Below are 18,519 nucleotides of genomic sequence, written 5' to 3' on the forward strand. Positions count from 1 at the left end.
GTTTGAAATTTGGCTCAAAGGTGCATACAACCTTACTCTGTAATGATGCAAAAGCTTGGCACCCTGTGATGTCACTCTCATGCTTGATGATGCTTCAAACAGCAATGAGTTAACATATGTGAAAGAAAGGCCACAGCTCAGAAGTTCATGTGACATGTAATGAGGGTTAATGATGCCATGTTCGCATCAAATTTCACCACAATTCTGCCCAGTGCCACAGTGGACATGTCACACAATGCGAAGGTCATCACACCCCCTTTTGCCTACATTTCACCCCTCTGTGATGGGGATCAGAACTGTGACTCCCAGCACTGAAATAATGCAGTTTTCTTATGAGCTGCCCGGAAAAACATTCCAGACACATTGACACTCAGAATGGTATAAAAAGGTCACAGGGGGTGACATAAAGGGTGTCAATTAAACCACCCCTTTCCCTGGGGCATTGATTCCCACACATTTCACAGTTGAAAATGACAGTTTGCAGTCTGATGAGTGACAGGAAGATGTTCTTCACATCCTTTGACACTGGTGAAACCCTCGGGCATTTCAAACCTTCTCTAAGGATACAATGGAGTTGCACCCCCGTTGAATGTGATCATACCCATTTGGAGAGCAGTGTGACCACTAATGATCACTATTTTTTGCTCTAATGTACAGGTTGAAACCACTAGGGACCATTCAAAACCATTCAATGAAATTTGAAGGTGATCTGAAACAGTACTGCTACTTTGTGTTGTTCTATGGTGTGACCATAGGCGGATGCAACATGTGCTTGAATAAAATAGCAAAGCATCCCCCTAACACCCCTCAGTTTGGCGAAACCTTCGGTGGCACCCACCCACCTTTATTGAGAATTTTAAAAATTACCTGTACAGACAATGAGAGTCTCAAATGCCTGCAGGCAGGCTTCACTGTTGTTCTTTCACCACCAATCTGATGCTCCAGCGCTCGATAGTATGCCATCTGGAATCTGAGTGTGCCAACGCGGTTTCCAGTCTGTAAGCGCCTACGACTTCATAAGAGGTTCTGTCTGTAAAAAATCTCAATAAAGGTGGGCGGGTGCCACTGATGATTTAGTCAAATGGGGAATGGGGGGTGGGGGGTTTAGAGGGGCCTTTTGCCATTTTATTCACACGTGTCCATGTCGCACACCCCTGTGATCACACCACAGGGTGACACCAAGTGAGAGTGCTTAAAAAGTGTAAGCCCCCTTTTCTGCTTCAGACCCTAGTGGTTCTAACCTGTACACGAGAGCAAAATTTGCAGCCACAGTGCATTCCAAATGGGTGCAATGAAATGCCCGTGAGTGTCACCTGTGTCAAAGATTGTGAGTAATGTCTTTCTGTTGCTCATCACACTGCAAACTGTCATTTTCAACTGCAAAATGTATGGGAATCAATGACCTAGGGAAAGGGGTGGTTTCATTGATGCCCTTTACGGCACTCCCTGTGGCCTTTTCATGCCGATTCTGAGTGGTGGTGAGGCTGGAATATTTTTTGTGGCCACTCATACAAAAACTGTACGATTTCAATGCTAGGCATCACAGTTCTGATTTCCATCGCACAGGCATCAAGAGAAGGGGCAAAATGTGGATGGGTAAGAGGGCGTGCAATGACTTTCCCATCATGTGACATGTCCACTGTGGCATTGGACAGAACCGTAGTGAAATTTGATACCAATGTGACATCGTTAATGCACATTACACATCACTTGAACTTCTGAGCTGTGGCCTTTTTTTGCATATGTTGACACCTTGTTGTTTGAAGCGTCGTTGAGCCTGAGGGTGATGCCGCAGAGGCGCCACACCTTTGCACTATTACAGAACATGGTTGTGTGCATCTTTGATCCAAATTTTAAACTGATGCATCACAATGGGTGGGGAATTATGGGGTTTTGAAAAAGTGATCCTTTAATTATGTTGCACAGTTTACTTGTGGCATATTCTTCAAGTTATACGGCACTTAACAACTTCCTTACTGAAGAGCTTGCTATCTCAAATAGGAACTTAGAATTACATAGCCTCTTGATTGATTTCAGTGATCCTGCAACACTTTCTATTTTTAATAAATATAGAAAGATGATAGTTTCTCTCAAGTTCCTTCTTCTGTTTTGACCACAATGAAAATATCATTTACCACAATATGTGGGCAATTATTACAATTATTTCCACTATATTTGAATGAATTCTTTGATGAAGTAGTCACATGAAGATTCTTTGTTTGTTTGGGTATTATTACTGTCCAGAGGCCTACTCCAGGAAGCAAAGAAGGAAGGAAGGAATATTATTGTTTAACACCCCATCGAGACTGATGTCAGCGAGCATAAGCTCACTCTAAGCAAGGATAGTGAAGGAACTCAGCCATGCCCATTCAAAGGAATAACTCCAAAATTTGCCTTAGCAATTTAGGGAAATCACGTAAAACTTAAAGCATGATGGCTGGATGGGGATTTGAACTGCCATCGCCCTGAATGTGAGTTTAGTGTACTAACCACTGTGCTACCTCACTCAGTGGTTGACTCTACCTGCTGGGAGTGATTGTGACTACTGTAGGATTCAGTGATGTCCCACAAGCAGCTAGGAAAATAAAGGATGATCGAGAGTCTCACATCACCTCAAGAAGTGTAATATATCTGTAATATGAGAGGTGCCCCAGAAGTTATTGGTTAGTGACTATTTTGTTTCTACAGCCATCCAACCCACTGGAAAGTAGAAAACCAGTGCATTGCATGGTGGTTGATGGCAAGAGTTTATCATTAAGGAAGACGAGTATTGCTCACCAACCTCAGCTTGTAAACCCTGTATTCTAATCCTTACACAGCAAAGACTGGCCAAGTTCCCTCTGATGCTTGCCAGTTAGAATGATCTAGGCACTGTTGTGGCTTATCAAAATCCATGGATGTGACAAATTTCATTCTCTACCCCCTCCCCTCCCCACTCTACCTTCCCCTGTCAGCTGAGAGAGAGACTCTCACTAAGAGCAAAATGCCAGACTACTAGAAGCTAGAAGTCATAGTACATTAGCAGACCAAATTTTGCAGTTATTTAAAACTTCCAAAACTTGGGAAGTGTTATTAACTTCTTAACATTTTTATGGTGTAATTGTTTTTTACATGATCTGCTGCACATTCACATCACCCATGTACATGCTTAAAACATAAATTTTAACAACAGTAATTGCTTTACCCACATCATGATGCACACGAACTTGATTCAATTGCTATTAAACGATAATTTATTTTTAGTTAATATGGCATTCTCACTGTCACCAAATTTAATCTAACACAAAAACTATGCAGTTGATGAGTACTGTTTTTAGCTATTCTGTAAATCTGTTGCCTTTATAACTGTTTTGTAAATCTGTTGCCTTTATAACTCAATATTAAGTCCCATCATTTGCCACTGAAGATATTGTCTTTTAGGGGAACACCTAATCATATTATGTGGTAACATAGTGCTAGTAACATGAGCTGATTATTTTCTATAGCAAAAGTAGCTTGAATGTTGCTCTAACTCATACACAAGACTTTCTTTAAAATCTGCAAACACTCATAAAACTTTAAATGTAACTTGTTACAATGGTGACAGAGCCCAAGTATAGCAGTGAAAATTAACACAATGGTGTCCTGAAAAATAGATGTTCATAATGCACACATACCATTAGAAGAGGATGTGCATGAAAGGCAGATATGTGCCTAAAGAACGGGTATAAAAATTAGGTCATTATTGCAAATCACAATAATGAAGTAAGTGTTTTGGAAGTGCAATGATCATATATGCATACTTACAAGATCACTATACTTGGACTATAGTATACAATACTTCATTCTTCAAAACTTTACTGATTACTTCCTTGTGACATTCATTTGTAACTGGTAACAAAAATGAGTTTCTCAAAATGGAAGGTATTTGCAAAGTTTTGGACAACACTGACGGTAACACTATAAAAACAAGAAAATGTATATTGTCTCACAAATTTGTATTTTGAAAACATTAAATTGTGTTTCCAAACACATACTTATACATATAATTACTCGCTTCCAAGCCATAGTGTGTAATGTCAGATTGGTAGTGTGTATGTGTGCACAAAGATTTGTAATAAATAACTGTCATATGAACATATCACACACACACGCACACACGCACACGCACACACACACACACACACACACACACACACACACACACACACACACACACACAGATATACAGACATAAAACACTAAATAACAAATCTATTCAGCATATTACTATTTGAAAGAAAAATCACAATAATGGAATGTTTTCTTAACTTACATTCACATGACAAGATATATTTTATCACACACTGCAAGCCACCACTCACCTGACAGTCATCTAAATGAAATAAGAAAGCTGATTTTGTACTTTGCTTTGAATTTTTGAAGGCCTGTTACATTTGTCTGCCATCACTAAAATTTAATGGAGAGAACAAACTGACCATGCAATGATTGTGGCTTACACTCAGTCATTACATCTCTTCTGCTTTACCCATTGTGGTCTGAGATTCTAATAAAATAGTCAATTTAGCATCCAGACAGTGAAAATATGTTTCACTTATTTTTAAAGAATAAACTAACTTGTGACCAATATTTCAGCTTATGAGAACATACCTGCTTTATCCTAGCTTTAATTAATATTATCTTGAGAATGCTTTTTGAGTTTCAGCATAAAATGCGACGAGGCATTTGCAAAAAAAGTTAGTAAAAGTGGACACACGCAAACTTTATAACATTTACATTTTGGAGGTTTCATAGACATCATGAGACTAATACTGGTAACTTAATTTTCCTTTTCATTATTTAAGAATTATAAAAATAAATTCTTATCTACAATAAACTGCAGTGCAAGAAATTTATATGAAATACAATATACTTAATCAACTGCGCACTCTTATGCACAGTTATTCTATGCTTACATATTATGGTAACATAAGCTATAATTTCAATCTTAGTGGGAAGAGCATGAAACTTCACAGGAACTTATTTGCAAATATACTTGCACAAACTGCACAAGTTTTGACTTGGGAATGAGACACAGACCACAAAGACAGAAAATGCAAGAAAGAACATTTCCTTTCATAACCCCTGCACTGTGGATGATGCACCCTGTCTTACAGGTGAGTCTGAAATGTCAAAAGAAAAACAAGTTAGAATTTAAATAGCTACAAGCTTCACATACATCCAGCCAAATTTAATTTTTGCCCCCATTTTCTTTTTTTATGAGACATTAAAGACTGATGAAAATGAAAATATTTAAATTAGCTGTAGATGCACGCATTACTATAAAACGCATCTGTTTATCAAAATGGTGCAACTTAAAGTATGTAAGCAGCTTGAAGAAACCAAATACAATTTGGTACTGAACCTACGGTTTTCAGTAGAACAAGTTCATATGAGAACTGAAAGACTGAAGCCATTTCTAATCCAGTCATGTGACTCTCCTCCCCCCATACCCCATCTTTCCGCATACAGTTATTTGCGTCTTTGATCTGTAATGCAAATACACAAACTAAAGCAATAAAATGACTGCAGAAACAGCACTTAAAATATTCTAAGCTGGAGGTGTCACTTCTATGAGGAAGTTGAATTTTCATTGCATAATTATCTTTTACACACAAATAAAAAACTAAGAATGTATAATACTTGTGACAGTAAAAAATTTCATCTGCCCACTGGTTCTACCTGTATGTTTTGTCAATGTTTGAAGTAATGAAAATAGATTTGTTGCCAATGCAAGTATAGTTAAAATTAAATTAAGATCACAAAGATAATAACCAGTATTTTGCAAGTACTTATTGCAGTATTAACATATGAGAGGGTTTGAATATACACTGGATTCGGTTTTAATAAGAATGTCTGCAGCATAATTGTAGCCATCACCATATTATTCTCTTTCATCATCTAACCAACCACTACTACTGCAACAGATGGCAAAGCAAGCAGGCAATATAATTACGAGCCTTTATTATATCTGACTAATGCTCATACATTTCTATAAATGATCCAAATAAATTAAGTATGAAGTGTTAAAGGAACAATAATGATGAAAGATTAGATTACAGTTTTTGGAAGACCATGGAGATATCACCAACACAAGTGGTAAACTTTTTAAAAGACGCCAACTGTTGGAATGTTGCTATGTTGTATGACCAGTAACAAGGAAAGAAAATGGTGACAACAAAACATGGTAAATGCATGCATAGTGACAGTCTATGGTTCGTGAACCATGGAGAGAACATGAAATAATCCACTCTCAACAGCAACAAGAAAGACATATCAAGAAAGGGTGAGCACAAGTGACAATGTAAATATACACAATTTTCTCAAACAATAAAATGCTCTAATGACAAACTTTAGTGATAAGCATACTATAATATGTTTTTCACTGTTTCTGCTAAGCTAACAGAAGGTTCTAGGATCATAGCAAGCAGGTATGGTATTTTGTACTGAAGTTTACTTTCTTTTGTATGTAATATATTCCTAAAATGTGAGCTCATGCTTGACACCACACACACACACACACACACACACACACACACACACACGAAAATCAGTTTTTTGTGTAATATGTCTAACTTTGCACAAGTGTTAATGACCAACACACTTCCTTATGAACTTCTACTACATTAACACAATCTCTTCCTTCTTAGAAAGCTCTTAATTTAATAAGTTAATGAATGTGCCCTAAACAATACGGTTAGGTACAACACAAACTGGCTACATTGTCTGACCTGAAACTGAGAGCACCTTCAATTTTTTTTAATGAAAAATTTCATATCTGCAGAGCAATATAAAGAAAAACAAATATATGCAACATAGACATGATATGAAATGAGAGAGAAAACCATAATGTGACAATACCTCAAAGGCCATATCATTTTATGTTGCAGAAGCATGGAGTAATTTCTGTTTACAAGAAATGTAAAATGTATTTTCGACTTATGAATAAATAAGTTATTTTTTTCTAGAGGTGTAGTTAAAAACACATAATTTGGCTCCTCCTTGAAGAAGATGACTCTTCCTGTGTGTGTGTGTGTGTGTGTGTGTGTGTGTGTGTGTGGGTGCGTGCAGGGTATGGTAACAGCTACTGAATACATTAGCTAATAGAAAGAAAATAGGCCAAGAGCTACATTATAGTCAGCACTTATTTTCTCACATAGTGTCACTTCTGTAATATTCTTATAAATTTTGTAAGTTAAATGAAAATATAGAACACAAATGTATGATAACTGCAATTGATTTTTAAATTTATTGCATGAAAGGGTTAACATGACACTGATGGCATACAGCTTTTACAATATGCAACAGTTATTATTTTTAATCGATTACTTATTGATCATAGAAAATATAAGTAGGTATAACACAGAAAGAAAATTTACAAAAGAAACAGGTACATGTTCCAACATATTTGCAAATGGCTACAATTGGCTTTTATATAATTACCCTTTCAGAGAAATAATATCAGAAAATTCTTAGCCTATATAATCTCTTTCACAGTTAGTATATTGAATCATTACAATCTTAGATCATCAGTTTTCAAGATTACAGTATCTGAATGTATTAGGCAGATAGGTTTTCTTTACAACTATAATAACCATACTGAAAACCATCAATTTTGTGTATAATTTTGATCATGAAGATAAACCAGCAGAATAACACACACCTATCAACAAGCATGATAACAAGAACTATAGTTACAGTCGAAATCTTACTTGAGAACACTCAAGTTTCAAAAATGCCCACTGCTTCCTACTATCAAAATTTAGTTTCATCAATGACACTGTGAGGAAAAAGCATAAAAAAGTTTTGAGAATTCAAGAGGAGTTTCCTGCTTATGTGAATAATATCTGATTGAATGGAAGACAGCACATAACAACTATGAAAACCAATTACTGTGCAAATATAAAATTTATCATTCTAAAAATGTGAAATTGTCAAGCTTGTGAGACATAAATAATAGAGAAATGTATCTCATATACATTGTGAAGGGCTATTAGCAGTATTTACCAACAATTCTCAGTGTTAAAATTACTGCAGTTAAACATTATAGTTATAACATTATATAAAAGGCATTTACATTAACCCCACCTGCACTGAAGCTAGTGTAACACTAATTTCATGCCATTTTGACACACGTGTCGCATAATGGTCCCACAAAATCAGATTAAAAGCAAATTATTCAGTATTTATGCTCTACTATCAGATATTGCTTTTGTGGCCTTTACACCTTCCTTTATTTTAGAACTTAGGGGTAGGGGCGGGGTCTTATAAAAAGGGGAAAGTAAAGATATCAGTTTGTGTGAAAAATTCTGGCTTTTGTCTTGCACAAAGTATCTGTGAATGGCTGTTTTCAGTAATGATCACTTATACCATATGAGTATACTCTGATTTTATTAAAATGACGTTGTTACTAGAAAGGTTTATTTGAAGCTTTTAGCTATGATATTAATAGTTACATGGAATTTACATTGTATTTAGTTTACATACATACATACATTCATTTCATTCCAGTGGGTTTCAAATCTCTGTTTCTCTTGTGGCAAGACAAACAAGTTTATCGGAAAGTGGGAATTTCTACATAACAACTTTCATTTTACAATTGACTACAACAGCACTGTGAAACTATGAAGTACCTCACAAGTTGTATAAGGTATCCAAAGATAACAATCTTTTCGATGCTCTTAAAAGTTGGATGAAGCATATGACTGACCACATTAACACTCACTTTTTAGCAGTGCACCTGGTTCCTGGATTCTTTATTCTCTATTTCTATAGTTTAGGGCAGAACAACAGTGCAAATGTATTTGCATCAATGCTTTTACTTTTTCTCAGTGAAACTCACCTTATATCAGTTTCCTAACACTTGCACTGCCTTATATACAACCTTCTCAATGTTACAAATAATTTGTGCATTTTGGTAATATTAAAGTTTTAAATCCATTTCTCTTAAATTTTGCAGGAATGAGATAAATGCTACCAGACAAACTTTGCACTTCTCTGCACAGAAGTGAAAGTAGCAACAGCCACTGATTTAAAAGCTTCAGTAATTTACTCGTTCCCAATTTGTTTAACAATCAGTCATAGTGACTGCTATCCCGCGTGTGTGTGTGTGTGTGTGTGTGTGTGTGTGTGTGTGTGTGTGTTGTTGTTGTATGTATGAGCAAAGCAAACACGAAAGTAGTATCATTGTATGGATTACTTCTAAAACTCAGTTGTATGTGACAGTATTTCCACTTTTGCTTAAGGTGTTTTTTTATTTTTATTTTATTTGTATACGGTCAGCAGTGTGTTATAAGAGGCAATCTCTCTTTAGGCCTTTGGACTATAGTTCATTTTCTAGGATTTTAATTTTCTGTTCTGTTAATCAGCTAATGAAAGTAAGCTACATAAGATTACAAACAAAACTGTTCTTCATTTTTGCAAATGAAACAGCAAGACTGGCTTAAATAACGACTGCCAAAACCACTACAATGTGTGACTATATAACAAAAAAAAAGTTTAATTCATTTATTGTTTAATATATGTACTCTCAAAGAAATATTACTGCTCAGTAGGAAAAATGGTGAAGATAATCATTTTATTATGGGAGCAGGAAGTATAAGGGTATGAAGTTTAACTCTGTAAGTGATGTCCAGGTGAGAACAAATAAGAGCACAAGATGAATTTTCCACAAAATCAGAATATCAGCCTTGTGGCACTTGAGTTTTCACAAAGTAAATGACTCAGAGCTAGAGCAGATAAAAACCAACATTAAGGCTGAACATTATTTACTTGTAGTGGTAAGCTCAATTTGAAGGTTATGACGACTTGCAATTTTGGACAAGAAACAAAGCATCAATAACCACAATGCAAGTTTCTGTGAAAAGGAACCAAAAAGATAATCAATATTAATCTGCAGTCTAACAAGGTAGAGTACGTGTGTCAGTTGTAGTATTTAAGTCAGTTGAAGACTGAATGTCATGAAGTAACTTCCTTTACAAGACATAGTACACAATTCAAAAAACAAATAAAATTTTACTCAGGAAGTAATATGACAAATTTTTCGTGACACAGTTTAAAAGTACTACTGTATGTAAAGTCATCTGGGAAGAGTGAAATACTTGTTACAGACAGTGATTCATATCTGAAGAAACTTGCAACTACACAGCACAGCTCAATTCTGCATGCAAACCGTGCAGTAACAGCAACAACTATACTAATAACAACAACAACAACAACAACAACAACAATGATGATAATAACAATGATGACAACAAGAACAGTAGCAGCAGCAGCAGCATCAGCAGTAACCACCTGATACCTCCATTCGTATACAGGATGCTTACAGGTCATATTTACAGTAAAATAAAACAAGTGCTGTGCTACTAAATAACTCAGCCATTGGGTAGCCTTTCAACAGTAACTGACAAACAGAAAAAGAGAGAACTTTGAAGCTAAAGGTACAATTTTACCTAGATAATATTCTACTATCATCATTCGTCATGCTTTCAACATGAATATACATAAGATGATTGTGCCCACAAATATTCTTTCACAAACTGGAAAGAAGGAGGTAAGTAAAATATATAGCAGATATAAAGGAGAGTTGAGAAACCAATAAATATAGAAAACCAGCAGTTATTGAATTTCTACCTCACATCACAGCTGTTTTAATCAATGCTACAAATATCTTTTAATCATGGGCAACTTGGCGCAAGTCAAATACAGCACATAAATTAGTGGAACATAATATTTTATTTACAAAAAATCACCCTTAGCGAAAGATAGAAGTTTAATATAAAATAACTCTGTCATTAGAGTAGTGTGTCATTAAAAACAAAGTCAATTTTTTAAATACAAGTTGACTTCTGAAAAATGTGTTCATCTAGGGGAGGTTATCAATAACTGAAATGTTAAGTTTTAATTTGGATGAAGCATAGTCTAGAATAAATCCACATTGACACAGCAATAACATGTGAAGTGTATGGAAATTATACTACAAAACGAGGACAACAGGGGTTCAGAGTACATCATTATAAAGACAAATTTTACTACTGAGAATATAAGTCATAGTAGTTGTTTTGAAAAAGTACGCCTTCCTATGACAAATCTGGGAAGCATGATGCTAATGTCAACAGCATTCGGACCATAAAATGAGACAAAATATGAATTGTAGCGAGCTGTTTTGAGGAATCACAATAACATAAAAATTTATGAACTTCCTTGTTGTTGCGCAATGATAAGAAGTGTATGAATTTAAAATGGCAGTGAGTAAATGCAACATGATCTCAAGAGAGTTGAAATAAGCAACAATTATCATAACAGTACACAACTAAGGAAGATTGTGCCTGTACCATGTCGGGATTAATAGCAGGCCACTACTGACACGTATACAACGTAATTTCAAACAATTTACACAACAAATTACCTTTAGTTGGTATTTTGGATACTGTTTGTTAGCAGAAAATTTCTACACACAGTGCATTACGATATATTTCTAACATTTTTAAAAATGTCAATTTACCAATACTCACAATGGGCCGGTCAACATGCTTCACTTAGCAATTTCCCTTTATTAAACCTATTGCAATATAAAATTTACTCTGATGTTATTCTTCAAATTTATGTTTCATACTAAATACTAACCCAATCTACAATGTAACAATAACAACAATAAGAACAATAACAGATCTATACTGACTGGCATACTTTCTGGTAGCTCTGACAAATGAGCACCCAGCTCCAACAAACACAGACATAATTCTACTGCACAGAGCATAAAAAAACACTTATAGCACACTCCCATATTTTAATAAATTACAGCTTCACTTGAGTTACAGCACACCAAAACTACATATACTGATACATGCTTCTGGACTGATCAAAGTCTTCTTAACAATTGTAAAATATATGACACAAAATACACACATACATACATACATACATGCACGCACGCACACACGCACACACACACGCACACAAAAATCTAAAAAATAGAAAATGCACATTGTTTGCCTGGATATTAATTAATACTGACTAAACCAACAAACTGACTAAAAGTAGCTTTGGAAAACAAGTACAGGTCCATTTAGTTCCTGCATTATAAAGTTCACAATATTTGACTAAGCCAGTACTGTTAAAAAAGTATCCACCCATAATTAAAAAAAACCATTACAATGTTCTGTGTTGTATATTTCACCAACAGCACTTATTCTGATTCACATTTAAAAATATCATTAAGTCAGTTCTCAGGGAACAATATGTCACAAGAAGGCAAGAAAGTCTAAAGCTGCAAATTATCTGATACAAATCAGAACACACTTTTTATCCTGTCCTACTTTACCTTTAAAATGGGTCACTAGCAGAGAGAAAAAAGTCATCTGGCTGCTTGCACAAATACAGAAATGAGTTAGAATGACAAATATAAGATGTAAATTAAACAGAATGTTATGCACAGTAATCGCAAGAAAAATAAAATGTAACTACACTACAAGAATACAGAGAAAAACTGCCTGGCAAAGAACGTGCTATCAAAATTATTCACATCTTATTATGAGATTCACATCTCAGTATGAATATAACTGTCCATAGCATGTACTAACACAATAATGTTTGAAAGATAACAACTAATTGGCATTTTTAGAGTTTTTCATAAAAGCAATATTTTTCAGATGAATTACAAAGGAAAATAGAAGACACTTGTCTGACTAATGAAATTAGCAAATATAGATCACTAAACAGAGAGAGAATTCTAGTGCTTGCAACCATTTTACAGAATCAGTGTCGGTGGTGGAGGAGAATGAATGTGTGTGTGTGTGTGTGTGTGTGTGTGTGTGTGTGTATTAGTTTACTACAATTCAAGACACACTGGCATCCATCACAGCTCAAACACTGCTGAAACCTGTCACACTCAGTTTACATGAGCATTAAAATGGACACAAGCATAGGCCATATTTTGCCAATATGTTCTAGTCACACACTGTAATTCACTGAGCAATTCACACACATCATAGTCATATGCTGAAGTGTTGGGTGATGGTTTTCCTGGGATGCAGCTTCATTGTAAATACTTTTGCCTGTAGCCAGATGCAAAGTCATTGATCATCTTTATGATGTGGAAGTCTACTGATGGCTGCCATCAAGTTCACACTTATCTCTGATAGCCACAATATTGATAGCATCTTTGATGTGGAGTTATTCACTGATGATGCTAAAACAAAACCAGAACTATGGGGTGTATTCCCTGAAAGTTATGTGGACAACAAAGACAGAAAGAGTATGGTTTCAAGTTTGCAGTTTTTTTTGTGAAGAGACAGAGACAAATCAAAACAGCTGAAAGATGTAACTTTTTATTGTAATAGTATACCAAATATTTCCAAGGTTTTAATTCAAATGCAATTGTCCTGTAACAGAAATATCATTAAATCAGTAGTCTGCAAATATACTTTCTGTTTTTGTCAACAGCCTATCTTTCTTATGGAGTTGACTGAAGCACTTTATTTCAAATCTTGTGTACCTAAGCTCACCACACAAAATATTCCTTAAAGGAACACACCGTTTACTTTGGAGCACTGCAGATAGTGTATAAATGGTACCAGGCAATCATGTGACACTCTGTCACTGACATATGTCACTGCAATGCCACGGCAGTTAGCTGTTTATGTGGCATTTGGTTTTATGGATCAGTGTAGTAAGATGGGTTCATGTGGAGAAGGGACAGAACAGCAGAAAGCAGCTATCACGTTTGGATGTGCACATGACCATGTTGTGAATGAAGTTTTCTTGTTGGTGTATTGATGCAGACTGTCCATTGTGTCTACATGGAACAATGTACCACTCCCAACCATGTAACATGACATAAGAATAGTGATTGTAAAAAGATCCTAACCAACAGGGACCAAAGATGAATGTCACACCCTATCAATGATAATCAGTTTCTACCTCAATAGAAATTGCTGCTGTCAGTGACTGTAGGTCGATTTCAACCAGTTTCCAAGTGAATATTGCAAAGGAAACTGTATGCAATGGACATCTGGATTTGAGTACCTCTCAGAAGGCCACTGCTCACAGCAGCACATAAATATGAATGTCTCCAATGAGCCAAACAACACAGAAAATAGCTGACTGGAGGCATATAATGTGATCCATGATGTAGGAACTTGGCCTGTTTCCCAATGGTGCAAGGCACTGACTGCATCAATGGCCAAATGCCATTTTTAGCTCGCAATGGGTGGAGGGTGTAGCTCAAGCAGGGGGTGATTCTGTGATGTTTAGGGCATGTTTTCTGTACCACAGCTTGGGCCCACACATTCGGATAACAGTGAAAATGAACCAGAATGTTCACTTAAAGATTCCTGGTGACTAAATTAAGCATTGCCCTTCTTCTACATCTTCACGTTGATTATGCTGTGAACACTCCCATCTTCCAAGGTGACCCCAACTGTGTTGACAGGACTACACACATATGTTCCTTGTTTGACAAACACTTAGGCATTCTGTCACACCTTGGCTGGCCCACTAAATCACCCGATCTTCATCCCACAGCAAATGTCTTTGACTATTTGGAACAGAAACTAAAACACAGCAATGAACATTCCCACAATTTGTAAGCTTTATGGGATCTAATTATCAGCAAAGTGCTTCAACAGGATATGGCAAACATGAAGAAACTTGTGTTCTCTCTTCCTCACCAAACTGAGGCCATTATCAAGGTTAGGTAGTGATACACAGTATTAGTGTAATGTCTACTACAGGTGTTAACTATTTGTCCAATATGCTTAGGCCATCCTTCAGCTGAAATCTGTCTTTAGTATAAACATAACTGAAAGCAATACAGCAGCCTTTAATAATACCGACAACCAGTTTGATCTTTTACTTACGCATTTTTGTTAGAAATTTTGGTCAAACAACACTGAAATACAAATACAACTTCGACATTACTTTGGCACTGTATGTGAGCTGATACACAACAAATGCCATGTCCTGCATAATCCAACAAATACACAGACTTTTTGTCTTATTCCTGTGAACTTAACTTAAGTAACATAGCAGCTAACTCATACAAACTGGCGTGTTTATAAAGTTAACATTCAGTTTTGTTCACCATTTTGAAACAAAACTGTAACATTAAAAAAATACAAATTGTATTGAGATTATTTGCTAGTCTGTTTTAATCTCAAAATAGACATTCCCATATTTACACTAAAATATGCTTCAACTTCATTTATGCACGTCCCTTGCTGGATTTTTCTATCTGTATGTTATGGCTAATCTCAGGAATTACTGTAGGGGTTTTTGTATGGTTTTCAATAATAGACAGACTGTTTCACAAGAAAGGATTGTGTATACATTTTTTTATTGCTGCTATGCCAGATAAGTCATCTGGCCATGAAAATTTCGTGCTACCAGTGTGAAGTACGGGTAGGTTTCTAGTTCTATATAATTTCACAGCAAGCCAACATTGGTGCAGGCTACAAGAAAGTGTCACCAGCAGGGCAAAAAATACAAAGACAACATGACAACAATGTGTTGCAGAATTAAAATGAAAGTCCACATTACACCTCCAAGTCAACAGTGGCTGCTGAACTAGAATTACAGAACGTAGGGGGGAGGTTGCAGTCACTAGTACTAATGAAAAAATAAGCTCAAGTGTAAGATAATAAAACACTTTTCTGAGTCTCGTTACCTCACTCTACTGTTCACTTCTGCATGACCCTTTGAGTACACAAATATCTTTATATACCACATTATGCAGGTAAAATGTGAACAATAAATGTGTGACTTGTTAGTTGTTCCATTCTTGTTGAATCATCATTACATAAGGAATATTTTATTGTTCTTACTGCTAAAATGTCTGGGTAGTTCTATCCTAAATAAATGAGATCACCATTAGTGACTTCTGTTGTTGATGCAGCATAACAGTCTTGAAGATAACTGTGGTCTTTATTATGTACTATGAAGTTTGAATGACTCTATACATATTGATGATTAAGTCTTCTTGGGCTACCAGCTGAGTAGAGGTGTCATTCTGCGGCACTGTTTTGACAAGTTTCCTACTCATGACATTCAGGTAAAGTGTTAGGGTCATGTCCAGTTCGCATCTTTATAGACACTGGACTGCAGGTTTCTCTGCCTTGTCTGCAATAGCTGCACCAATCGCATGCCTCTGGAAGGGGTACTGTGGACAGTGGCAGGGGAGGGGAGAAATTGGGAATTGCAAACAGCTGTGGGGGGGGGGGGGGGGGGGGCTCCCAGCATGTTGGAGGGTTCTGGCAGCATGTCCGGGTGCTGACTTTGCCACTTTCACATCTGAATGCTCTTGACATATTCTTGCTAGTGCTACATCCCAAGCAGAGCTCAGCTGGAAACTGCTATTTCAGTTGAGAAGATCATCAGGGATCTGTATCTCCACTGCTTCTTTGATGATCAAGCCCCAGAACCTATTTATCTGGCACAACACCTGTCTGTTCAAAACAAAAAAATACGATCTTCATTGAGGCTGTGCTCTGTCACTACAGATTTTTCCATTTGGCCAAGGCGAATCCTCCTCACATGTTCTGAGTGGCACTGCGAAATACACCATTGCACAACTGATGCTGTAGATCACCAGTGTTCGTGGTCCTAGTTTGTCTTTCAATTAGCCATGCATATTTTTGATTTTTGCCAATAAGCTGAAAATGGTTTTAATGTTGCTGTTCTCCAATATCTTGGAAATCTTGACCATGGGCAGCCCAGCATACGGAAGGGACACCAGACACTTTGTGTCTTCTTCCGCATTTGTTCACAAGTTGTGGCTCACATTGGCACCCACAGTGCCTGTTGCCTAGGTTTTGAGACCATCCTCAGTTCGTACTAGTAGCTGGCAGTGGTAGTGAAGCCTGCTGGCCTTGTGCACATGGTGCAAGCAGAGCTTTCAATTTGCAGCACTGTTATCAGTGTATATTGGGGTCTTTTGGTTTGGAGCCAAGTGGAGGGTCTCAATCTAAGTCTTTGTTAACTCTGTGATGGTCTTGGTTGCAGATTTCTGGACCTTTGCTTTATCAGGTGGGGAATTTTATGACTCCCTTGATAGGTCAAGGGTGAATTACAAAAAGGAAGCAGCTACTCTGGTAGCAGAGTAGTTATGAAGTGCACATGGATTTTTTTTAGGCTAGGCAGTTGTTTGAGGTTCTCTGATAAACACTCGCCAAACGACTTGCAGATAGCAAAATCAGACCATGTTCACAGAAAAGACACTTTGATTGTCAAAATTTTATCAGTAAATTCTTGAAGTATTTGTAACAAAGTTCCCGAATTGACTGCTTTCCAGGAAACTTCTTGTGCTCAAATTATTCTCAGGACCAAGAGCTGGCTGATAGCGATTCATGGAATGTATATCAAAAAGACAGATTAAGACGCCATAAGGGGAAATTTTCATTGCATTTGAAAAAAATATTGTTTCTGTTGAGGTTCAATTTGAGTGGGATGGTGAAGTTATCTGGTGGCATGTAACAGGTGTAAGCGAAATCAAGTTAACTGTTGGATGGCTTTACCAGCCACTTGATTCCACCGTGACAGTTTTAGAATTGTTCAAAGAATGTGTATGCGCAACAGTGCACAAATACTAATGTAATGCAATATTAGCTGGAGGCAACTTTAACCTACCGAGTAGAGATTGAGGCATCTATGGATTCATTGTCTACAGATTTATTGTACAGACAGACAGTCTTGTGAAGTTATTTTGACCATGTTTTACAGAAACTGTCTTGAGCAGCTAGTTCAAGAGCCCACATGCAATGGAAATATTTTAGACCTTGTAGCTACAAACAGGCATGACATAATCAATGGCTTCAGTATAACAGCTGGGATTAGTGACCATGCTATCATAGTGGCTTTGGCTACTAAAGTTATTGAATCAATCAAGAAGTCTAGGAGAATATTTATGCTAGAAAAAGCAGATAGCTGTTACAATCCCACTCAGACAAAGAATTGACATCATTTAGTTCCAGTATGATGGACATAGAGGAATTTTGGATTAAGTTTAAATGGATTGTAAATCATATTCTGGATAAGTATATGCTGAGTATGAGAATTAAGGATGGAAAAGACCAATCAAGAGTTAAAAAAAAATTAAAAAAAAAAAATGCTGAGGAAGCAAAGGCTGTTGCACTCTTGGTTCAAAAGACAATGCGTAAATGACTAGAGGCAAAAGTTATTAGAAATTCGCGTGTCTATAAAAACATCCATGTGTGAAGCTTACAACAACTACTACTGTCATACCTTAGCAAAAGATCACGCAAAGAACCCAAGAAAATTCTTGTCCTACATAAAATCCCTAAGGGGGTCTAAGGCTTCTATACATTCACTCATTGACCAGTGTGACATGGCAGTAGAAGATAGCAAAAGTAAAGCTGAAGTTTTAAATTTTTCAATTAAGAAATTGTTCATGCAGGAAATCGTACGTAGAAATTGTGATTTGACCATCAGACAGACTCCCTTATGGAGGGCATCGAAACAAGCATCCTTTGCTTAGAGAAACAACTG

The 18,519-nt window shown here is 36.5% G+C and overlaps 1 protein-coding gene across 3 annotated transcripts in view; it reads right to left on the bottom strand.

Moving 5' to 3' along the window:
- Positions 1-3,973: 3,973 nt before the first annotated feature.
- The window catches only part of LOC126470298 (phosphatidylinositol 4-phosphate 5-kinase type-1 alpha), a 311,070-nt gene continuing 296,524 nt past the window's right edge, over positions 3,974-18,519 (bottom strand). Inside the window, exon 18 of one of the 3 annotated variants that reach the window (XM_050098063.1) lies at positions 3,974-5,141. In XM_050098063.1, the coding sequence (XP_049954020.1) occupies positions 5,130-5,141 (12 nt within the window). In that variant the 3' untranslated portion in view covers positions 3,974-5,129. Of the gene's footprint in view, positions 5,142-7,286; positions 12,382-12,447; positions 13,208-18,519 lie in introns of those variants that run through there. The other 2 variants (XM_050098062.1, XM_050098064.1) reach the window with 2 other exon arrangements.

The sequence above is a fragment of the Schistocerca serialis genome, chromosome 3 (assembly GCF_023864345.2).
Source record: "Schistocerca serialis cubense isolate TAMUIC-IGC-003099 chromosome 3, iqSchSeri2.2, whole genome shotgun sequence".
Lineage (NCBI taxonomy): Eukaryota > Metazoa > Arthropoda > Insecta > Orthoptera > Acrididae > Schistocerca > Schistocerca serialis.